The 11,427-nt window shown below is 37.7% G+C and overlaps 1 protein-coding gene across 1 annotated transcript; it reads left to right on the forward strand.

The window, feature by feature from the left end:
- Window positions 1-1,424: 1,424 nt before the first annotated feature.
- LOC100372762 (uncharacterized) lies at window positions 1,425-10,421 on the forward strand. Its single transcript, XM_002733464.4, has 7 exons — window positions 1,425-1,479; window positions 2,359-2,474; window positions 5,743-5,833; window positions 6,618-6,692; window positions 7,016-7,134; window positions 7,685-7,781; window positions 9,722-10,421. The coding sequence occupies exons 1-7, from the start codon at window positions 1,425-1,427 to the stop codon at window positions 9,892-9,894; spliced, it is 726 nt and encodes a 241-aa protein (XP_002733510.2). The 3' UTR covers window positions 9,895-10,421.
- Window positions 10,422-11,427: the final 1,006 nt, after the last annotated feature.

An 11,427-nucleotide genomic window follows, 5' to 3' on the forward strand; every position in this document is an offset into this window, starting at 1 on the left:
TCATTTAATGATAGAAGCTAAGCAGTTACACTATATTCTTTGTTGTAGAATGCCCTGTGTCCTTCCCCAACACCAAGCCGCAACGTCTCTTTCCTTTTAAAACAATCTTCAAAACAGCTGAGTAACAGAAGTGCAGCGGCCTAGCTCATTTTTTGCACATACAATAACAAGTCAGGGCAATGCTGAGAACTGCGTGGCGACACCCCCCCCCCCCGGAGGTGACACAAACGAACTACTTATAAGAGAATGGGACTGGCACACTCACTCGAATAGAAGCTTCAAACTCAACGTAGACAGATAGGTTCTGTACGTCATATGCATAAGCGGTAGTGTTTATAATGAAGCGACCTCATTCTTGAGTCGGTTGCTAAGGAGTATTATTGTCGTGTTGTGGAGACAGAAATAGTATTATCATTGATGTATTTATATAGAAAGAGAAGTAGTGTGAAAAACATAACAGGTACATCACAGTGGCAATAACAAGGTACGTTATAACATGTTCTACTTTTTGAATGTTTGAGAATTGATAATTATTATTATTATTATTATTATTATTATTATTATTATTATTATTATTATTATTATTATTATTATTATTATTATTATTATTATCTTATAGAGTGAGACTGTGTATATTTTCATAGTGTGATTAGTTGTCCGATCTTTGATTGAGGTCGTGGGTTTGTTTATTCGTTGCGTCGCGACTCGTCTATTTTGTAGCTTGATTTGACCAGTACGTCCATGATTTGACCGAGGTGAACAAACAGGCTGATATATGGGGAATTATTTTCGACGTACAGAAGATAAAAGTCCCGTGCATTGCGAAGGATGTGCGACTTTGCAATGAATCGAGGTTGACCTAATTTTCATATCTCAGAAATGCCCGAATAAATAATAGAAAAATAACACTACCAAGACACTCAGACGGCCACGATGTGTAGTTGTTTGTCCCGTCATGTTCCTCCACCCCACCCCCTTGTTTAATCCTGTATGTAAACAATCAGTTTGGGGTGTTTTTTCGGCATTTTGAATTGAAAGTTGGTCAAAACTAAAGTTCATAATTTAGAATCTATTTCAGTTACCTACCCTATTTTTATTACACGTAACCTCATGAAAAAGTTTGGCAACATTTCAGAAATTCACGTATCAAAAGTCAGGGTATGTCAATTACACACAAAAAGATCGGTTTTATGATCGCCGACTCTGCCAGTGTGTGCGTCGATCCTTTTTTCGTATTGCTTCAACCCATCACTGATTATAAAACACGATAAATTTTAAGCGTTTTTAAAGACCCACATACAATGGATAGCGGGACGTCTCTCAGGCTCACCATGCCTTCCGTGGATAATAGTAAACAACCATCGTTTAACAAATTGTTTTTACAGCTCGCAGCATTCTTCTAAAGAAGGCACTGATCTATCACAATGAAAGAGGCGTACAAAGTCGTAGTGTTGACCTTTGTGTTTTCTATGTCGCTGGGTGAGTATAAATGCGAAAAGACCAATAGGGCATCGGTTGACAACAAACGCCAGGCTGAGGCTCTTCATAACATCATAGCAGTATGACACGTTGACATGGTAGCGTGATCACATATATGGATGGTTCGTCTGCTAGACAAACTATCTGGCGCACTATACACTATACGATGAACTCACGAATATATTACAGATAAAGTGAAATGTCTGTTAGCTCTCGCTGAACACATGTGACGAACTGAATAATACTTTTTTTTTAATTTTCTAATTCACCTATATTAAAAGTGTATTTTGTGTACATCTGTAGTGAATATCGTGAAAATTGGCCAACATGTTTCAGAGTTATGACGCGACGCGCATTTGTAGCCTTTTTCGTCCAAAACTGACACTTTTTTACATGCATAGATAAAAACAAAATTAAAGGTTTTTGCGGGGGGGGGGGGCATTTTCATTGACTTGAAGACTTGTTATGTATTGAATCATTGAATATTCGATTCTAAAAATAGATGACCGCGTGTGTAATGATTAATTTTGGCGCCTGTTTATGAGTTTTCAGGAGACATAATTATATCCTGTAAGTTGCGCCCTCTGTCGACGAAGCGCTTCAATGACGTAATTGGATAAGCAGAAGGCCCGTCACTGCGTCGAAATTTTTTCGGCCTGTCATTCGCCAATAATAAATGCCTTTGAGAAAGGAAAACAAAATAAATGCCTTTGAGAGATTAACTATATTCTCAATGACGAAAGCCTCTAGAGAAAGGTGAAGACATTGCTTTCACCTACGCACGTCATGATGTTTTTTTCACCGCTAGAGGGCGTGAATGGGACATACTAGTATTTGATTTCAGTTTGGTAATGGCGTAATGATTTCCATATATTTCAGATACAGCACGTGGGGACTGCTACGTTTGCACGTACAGTAGTTATATCACCGATGTATACAACTGTCTCAATCCAGGTGCATCGACTATAACCGCCACCGGATGTACCGATTGTATGGTGAGTCAAAAAATACTACATACTTACAGCTCAGACCCCAAATAAAAACTCGGACAGATTTTGATGATTTTTAACTATTACAACTATTTTAAATCAGGTATATTAATTGCAACAACTTTTACTCTTAATCAAAAACATTCATGTAAGTTAATATTTAAAATACCCCAATAGGGTGTTAGTCAGGAATGTAAGTATGGCATAAAATATCAAAATCTAACTAATATTTCATTGGCAAGGTATGATTTACTCCATATTTAAGGTATAGATGCAGGCTCGTGGTTTTCTTACCCAGACAGTCTTGGCTAGATAGTGTTAAAATTTCGAAGCATTGTCAATGCTGGAACATACACTTTTCTCCGAAGGCATTTTAACACTGAAGTAAACAATTTTCGCTGTAATGATCACCGTGTTTATAGCATTGCTACGTATATTCGGTAACTAACTTTTCAGTGTCAAAATACACAAAAGTAAAATGCTCGGGTAATTAAAAATAACAAAAATATACCCTGGAAATTACTGAAAAATCGGCAACGAGATGCTGTTTTTAAACACCACGGACAAATAAAGTACTCTGCGATGCCAACTTGGTTACCGTAATCGGAAATCCTCTTGTCACCCAGCATGTACCAGTAGCGGTGTCACAAAGTACGTTGTATGGTTGTACTCGGCGACATCTGGTACTAACTTTAGGCACTCTATGAATGAGGTGTTTCCAGAGGTCAGGGTTCGTTTCATTTTTATCGGCCCGTCTCGTCTGTACTTGAATGAAACCTGCCTTGATTTACAATAGTTCCCCTTCCAATGCGACTTCATTTCGATAATGTCTTTGACGATTGAGTAGTAAAAACTGCGAATAGCAGCTGTTCAGCAAAATGTTACGGCCTATTTCAACCGGCTCGTCTAACTAAAACTAGAATAATGTTGAACTTCGCAAGATTCATTTCATTTTGGATCACGAAAAATTGCGTCATACAAAGTATTTTTTAAAGGTTTGAGGAAAGGTAAATGTAGTTGTTATGTTTATATAACTGTATAAATATCTCATCGGCTTTACGCAATCCATCAGTAGAATTGATAACTCGACGCCATGACAGTTTTCACGAAAGGTTGTAACTTCGCGACGATATTTCGTTCGTTTCCCTAGAATTGTAAATATTTTTATTTATTTGTTTATTTGACGATTGAACATCAGCGTCGGTGTGCGGCGGATTTTGGCATTTAGTAGTGATGCGATAGCCATTTTTTGTAGACGATAAACGTCACTTTCATAAAACCGGCATTATCTCTGTTCGCGTTTTCCGGTTGGTCAAAAAGATTGAAATTTAATTAGCTCCCACAGTTTTTGTCAGTTTTTCTTGCAATTTTCACACTACTTCGACGACGTCTTTACGAACAAAATAACGGCTGGGTTTAATAAACAAAAGACAAACATAGTGTGAAAGTTTCAATTGAAATATACAAATATTGTTAGAACTATCCATGATTTGAACTTCTCTGAAAAACACAAGTGGAGATAATGGTTAATTTGCATAATCATTCACTCTGAAAGAATTTTGCTAATACTCATAATAATTAAAATGGCTGTAACAGTCCCTTAAATATAGTGCATAATATGGAGATTCCGTCATTTCTTTTTTCACAGCCTTTTTGTACAGCCTTGCGAAATCTTGCTAAGCACTCCAAAGGGAGAATGATTGTACCAGTCCTGTTTTCTACATTTTAAAAACGTTTTTTTAGTATGTTCCACTATTCACAATGCTGCGAAAATTAAACAGTCCATAGCCAAGACTGTTAGGGTGATAACAAGCAAAAAAATAACTCCCAAGTGCCCACGAACTTGCATCTATACCTTAATGAATCTTCAAATACATTCCCCTGTCTTACGTTTGGTGGCGCAGTTTCACTTCGGGAGAAGTCAGAAACAGTCGCACTGTGACAGGAAGGGTGTGGCTACAAAACGGAAACTTTTTTTTCAATTTACTCGAAGATGCTTTATTGTTTAAATTTAATTTTAATTTGTTTGCAAATATCCATTCCAGGGCAACAGAAACCATGAACATAAATGTGTAGATAAATGGGTATTTCACCCCATACACTTTAAGAAAAATTGTTACCCAATATACCTTTGATGCGATTGGCTATCTATCTCTCGTTCCGAGAGAGTCGTCACGAGACTTGTTTTTTGTCTCTCTAATACTGTTACATTTTTCGCTTCCATCAGCGAGTCCACTCTCCCAAATACGTACATACGTTGATCGGGATAACATTGCACGTGAAGGCGGGCGAGAATGAAACAAGATTTAGCCATCCTATGCCGCTTATTGTATAAGAAAATAGCGGCATGCCGAACATGATTTTATGACCAATGACCAAAGTGAATGTATGTCATATGCATACTATTGTTTACATAATCGCAACAGACAGAAAAAAAAAATCTCCTAAAAAATTTATGCGATATGTGCGGATCTCTTGTTCTCATGTACTTGTCATGCGTTATTGTGCGCATGCTCGGAATGGTAAATAGCGCGTATTGAACATCATGCACGCATGCGCAGTACACCCATTGCATAATGATTAACGAGTGGTGGTCGTCCTGCACAATCTGCGTCAACAAATACGTCCTGCCACGCTCTCCTAATATGTTTGCAAGTACGCGTGCAAGTCGGTTTTGGATTGACGAAATGAATACATTGTAGTTAGGAACCTGGAAGCCTATGTAAACCTAAGTACTGTCTCTTTTCTTGAAAACCCTGCGAAATACTCAAAGTTATTTCTGTGGATATGTGGGCATTCGCGGCACTGTGATAATTGAGCATGCGCATGCGTGACCACCACCATTTAAGATGGCACAGACAGACTTAAAGCGCGGTAGTCGTCGCGCTGCGCATGTACGATATTTTTGTTGATAAACATGGATTTTCCCACAATCCAATGCGCTCTTCAAATGGAAATCAGTATGAGGTTTGACCTGGGCGCGACTTGCAGTGTTTACCGCCGGTGACTCCTTGATACCTTCGAATAACATGAGAATTACCTAATTAAAGCTTAGAAACGTTTCAGTACTCGTTGATCTGCGCAACAGTCAAAGTCGCCATCTTTGTTTATATGAGACCCAGCGCGACGACTACCGCGCTTTAAGATATGACACAGACACTACAACTATAATAAGGTTATTAGAAAATCCACATAGTTCGGCACAAACTGTGGATTGGAACTGTTGTATTCAATACTTTTAAAAACAATTAAACAATGTTCGTTTTATTTGCAGTCCGTGTTTACTAAGGTGAATGGTGTTGTGACGACTATCTCACGCACTTGCAGCACAGGCATTGCTTGCATTGAAGACATAACGTTTGCAGGTGAATTCATGGGTCACGTGACACTGTCGTCGTAACTGCACATGTGCGCGTGTGTGGAGCGGGAGGGGGTAGAGGTCGAGTGCTTACAAACACGAATGTTTACTCGTCAGTGTGATAGTAGAGTATGCGCATGCGTAGTTATGACGACAGTGTCCATTTCACTTTTAACAATGTTCTACATATGTAGTCTGATTAGTGTGATTAAAATAAGATTGTATTGTTGTTGTTTTTATTCTTCTTTAAAATATTTGGTATTTTTAATAATCACTAGTCCATTCTTTATGATTGTCGAAGGGGCAGATGGGTTCACACAGCCGATTTAACACAAACTGTTATTGCATCTCATCTCCGGTTAAAGCGGGGGAGTCGTCACCTGCGCATGCGGCAAACGGCCATAGTGTGTCGATTTTTACAAACAAGCGTCTACCCACGAGCCCTTTCATTTTTAGTGTGCGTTGTTATCGTCGCTTGGGACTCAATTCTCGCGCATGCGCAGGTGAAGATCCATTACGCTTTAACAATATAACTCACGTCGTTCTATCGTGAAGTTGGTTACATCTTTGGTAGGTTCGCCCTCTAGTGACGTCACAGCGTCGATATTGCTTTGATCATGATCTGATGTAACTCGTTGGGGTATTAGTGTTGAGTGTCTAATGTCAACGAACGGTTATTACTTTCGTTCACCTAACTCAGTTTGAGATCTCGTTCACGAAAGCTAGATAGCCACGAGACACTAGAGGGCGCAACTTACAGAAAAGATAATATTCAAATTGTTACTCGGTAGGAACTGGAGTTGTCACAAATTGCTGTGCTGGTGATCTGTGTAACAATGGGGCGACACCGTCATTAACATCTTCCAGTAAGTATTATCAGTGAACATGACGGATTGGCACTATTGTGACGTCATCTACAATTGCAGTATTTGAAGTTCAAGATTGTGCTTTGAATTCAAGTTGTCGAATTTTTCGAAATCGACGTCATGTGTTCTTTCATTGAAATCCGTCGTCGAGGGCGCTATTCATCAAAAATGTTTCTCTATTTTGTAAGAACAGTCTGTCCTTTATCGGGTAATTTTGCAGCTTCACTTTCCAAATGTTGAATCTATGAAAACGCATATCGTTATAATCTGATGTCAGTGTGATATTGTCATCTCCGATCCGTTTTTCGTCGTTTGCATTTTAGATACAGACTCTACCAGTTGTTACATATGCAGTTATTCCAGTTTCCTAAGCGATGATGTGTCTAGCTGTAAGAACCCGGATGTATCGACTGCTACCATCACCGGTTGCGAAAGTTGCATGGTGATTAGATTAACCTTTTAAAGTTTAAAAATATCACACAAAATAAACCGCACGATTTGTTGTCTAATATTCCAAATATGTCGATAAAGAAAGACATGAACAAATACATAAAAACGTTCCAACTATTCTAGTTTACGTGAACAGATACAGAAAAAGTACTCGGACGTAAAACGGAGCACGGGTCTGTGAACATGCGGTGAATTTGAATCATGGATAACATGACGGGATTTCATATTTTCATATAGCGAACGTTTCAGTTCAAGAACGAGGTGCTCCATTTTTTTTTTATTTGCGCGATGTTTTATACGTCTTTTCAACAGCAAAATGTTTTCCCAGAATACTGCTACAGAAGATACTTGTTTGCATAAGCGGACTATGAATGCTTGTTGGATCTGAGTTCGGGTGACCGTAATTTTCTCTTTTATTGTCGCATGCATGAAGAGCGAATTGTCCATTTATGCGTTGTTGCTGAGCAACATTTTATGCGTACGCAAGTATCAGTTTATTTGACTTTTAAATATTATTATAAATTTTTTCGTTTTATTTTCAGTCTGTATATATTACAATGGACGGTGATGTGACATCTATCGTACGTTCGTGTGTAAATAGTGCGGTGTGTACTCAAGTCGAAGAGCTGCTGGAAGGAGGTAAGTACTCGCTCTCTTGTGAAAAATGTCAGAAGCTTATTTAACTTAAATTTAACCACGTCCGCTTTGACAATGTATGAAGAGTTGCCACGGATCGACGCATATTGTGCCTTTTCTACGTGATGCAGATTTAGTGCATCGATTTTAATTTGTGTGCCGGCGACTTACATCTCACTGACACCTAATATGCCCCTCGGTGCACTGAAGACAACGTGTGAAGCAGGTCATATCAGAACGGCCTAGAATGCTGATGTTTAAAGGGTGGTAGTCGTCGCGCCACGCATGCGCGAGATATATGGGTCTTATATAAACAAAGATGGCGACTTTGGCTGTTGCGCAGATCAACGAGTACAAACAGAGACGTTGCCGAGCTTTATTGGGGGAATTTTAGGTGGTTGGAAGGTATCGAAGTAGTCACCGGCGGTAATCAGTGCAAGTCGTGCCCAGGTCAAACTTCATACTTGTGATTTCCATTAGAAGAGCGCATTGCATTGTGGGAAAATCAATGTTTATCAACAACAATGTCACACATGCGCAGCGCCACGACCACCGCCCTTTATGCTTCGTTGAGATCATTCGTTCAGGGTCAAATGACCAACATCACGGAATTAAAATTTTTGAAACGTTTTTCTCGTACAACGAAAACGACCTGAATATTATCTTTCTAGTACTAGACTCAGTCAAGTCCATACTGAATTTGTGATCATCTAGAAGACTTACTATAATCGGTAAAATAACAATTTTCAAATCAATGATACACCCAAAAATGATAGACATAATTAATTTTATCAACATCGAACCAATCGATATAAAGAAAATTAAAAGTATAATTATTTTTTATTTGGAAAGGACATGATAGAATCGCTCGAAATATGATAAATGGTTATACTGACAAAGGTGGGTTAAATGTGATCGGGAGGCACGATTTATATTAACCATAACCATTATATTTTGTAAAACGGCACATAAACAAAGAAATAAAACACCCTTGAGAGTTATTCCTGGACAGACATCTGCAACTACTTGGAGAGATGCTTATATTTAAATGCGATTACAAACTGGAACGCCTATAAATATTACGGACTTTTACAATACAATGTTAAACGTTTAGTCAGTGATAAATTCCACAAATAATCTGGACTAATTAAAATATTTTAATCAATAACAAAAGTATATTTTATCTAGAATTCTATTCCCATGATATTGTGTCGGACAAAAAGTATTGGGTTATTCTCTGGTTAAATTATTTTAATGCAATTTTACCATGGAAACGTGACCTATCTTTAATTGTATTCTGCACTCTCCGTTCTGTTGTTATTAAGGATGTTCTCACGTTCCTCCGGTCAGGAAAACCTATTTTCATCAGTTAATTGATGAATTGAAATGGATTTTTTTACTTTAATCTCCCGTTGTTGCATGTCTTGATAGCAAACTTCAAAAATTTCAGTGAAAACTCTTCAAAAACTTTATCTTTACAAATTCCACGAGTACAATGCGTGCACAGTCTTTGTACATTTTGTAAAATTGCGGAGGAGACTATTTTTATAAATAAACAAATTTTATATTGTCAATTCTTGGAATTATATTAATAACTACAACTTCCGGCTTAGTCGAACTAAGACAGCCACAGTGACACGTGCATGGTGTGAAGGGTTCAGTCGATCACTGGACGCTCGAAAGAAATATAATCGAAATATAATCCATGACCTAAATCAACTGAAAAATGTAAGAAAGAAAGGTCGCATTTGTTGTTTGAATTGTAAACGTAGTTCCTGAATCGCGGTCGAATTTTAGGGAATAGTTCACCCACGCATGAGTTCCAGTCCGTGCCAATGGAATGCGGCCGCGGAGTGATATAATCACAAAAATGTAATATCATTTTATACAGTTGTAACTGTATAGAACTAGTACTTAATGCTCAATATTGTTGGCTTTTATAGGAACTACTGTAACAAATTGCTGCACTGATGAATTGTGCAACAGCGGAGCGACGCCCTCATTGACTCCAAGCAGCAACAACTTGATCAGTCATTACTCGAGTGCTGTCCAAGTCCGGTCGGTGCTCGCATCCATGGTGATGTCATCAACAGTCGCCATCTTGTATGCATTGTAGATTTCACACTTTATACGTGAACACACCTTTTTTTCCAGTGATTAACTGATTGTAGTTGATATCTTTTCATAAATACGAAACCTGCAATTTTTTGACAAGGATTTTACTAAAAACCAACAGGTTGTGGACTAACAGAGCGTAACCCGTATTTGCGGCAACGCATATTAAAGGTTATCAGAGGTCAAAGGTCACTTTATCTGTAGTTCGGATGCAGAATATTTTGTACATAGTGAAAAATTATTTTTTTTAAATATCGAAAGTAAATATTTAGAATTCCCTTTAATCGGTAAAATTGACAATCCTGACTGTGAGAGACGAATCATAATCAAATAATCAAAAGTTTTTCATTAATGACTAAAGTAAAAATACAAACTATACAGTAGACAGTCAGTTTAATTTCTAGCGCACATTTCACTTGAATACGTTTTCTGGGTAATGATCTCACAACTAGAACATACTACAAAAAGATATTTTGAGTGAATGTTCCATGTCTTCTATGTGTTCTATAAAATCAATATTCAAATGTAGTTCTGGTTTTTCGCATTCTGAATCATCACATGTCCGATAAAGACGTCTTCCCGAGGACTTCTTAAGTCCCGTGTGAAACGGAGAAATAAGTTGCAAAATAATAATAACAAGTATTATTGTCAACCATGCAGCGTAAAATGCGCTAAAAAACCTGTTCACGTTATTGGTAGAGGCAGTAGATGGAGTCATTAAATTATGTATGCAGTATATGCCAGTAAACGTTACAATTCGGCTAGTAATTTATTCATTTATTCAGTAAAAAATGTCAAGCCCATTCTGTTTATGTTATCGTCCAGTCAGCAAAAAGGTCGACGTTGTGTATTAATGAGTCAGTAAAAGACTGTTATACGTTAATAGTTATTCGTTTTATCATATAAAACATGTAAAATACCATGTTTGAATACAAGAAATAGATACTTGCAGCTCCGCGATCGGCTAGATACGATGCTAGCAATTAAGCCAGCTATTGACCGTAAATGGGAAATAGGCTTTTTAAAAATAACTTATCAAGCGTTCATTGCCAACTAACATGCGATCACGTGGTTTCGGTGACTCCTGTGTATAGCTTTCAAAGTGTACTGAGTATTTTATTTCCCCAAGAGTACTCGGGGAAACCCCGCAGTGTGTCTTACCTTACATAATACTGAATTGGTTTAACGAATAGAACACCAAACCAGGCCTGACAATGAACTTCTTTGCCATACACATATATTGGAAGAATACACAGATACGGATGTGACATTTAACTCCTGGTGATTCCATTTAATATAATAAGCTGTGATTATAATTCATTTGATTCGCTGCTTAAATTAAGACTCTTATCAAAATATAATTGTTTTTTTTTCAGTCCCAAGCGCATAAACAGCTTAGCAAAATACGAGCAAATCGCACGAAAATCGAATAAGTGAATATTATTTATGAGACTTTATGTTCATTTGCATATAGTACTGCAATATACAGCGCCAACATTCATCTGAACTTGAATACATCGCTAATGACACTTGC

Source organism: Saccoglossus kowalevskii, chromosome 5, assembly GCF_978046115.1.
Source record: "Saccoglossus kowalevskii chromosome 5, keSacKowa6.1, whole genome shotgun sequence".
In the NCBI taxonomy this organism is placed as follows: Eukaryota; Metazoa; Hemichordata; class Enteropneusta; family Harrimaniidae; genus Saccoglossus; species Saccoglossus kowalevskii.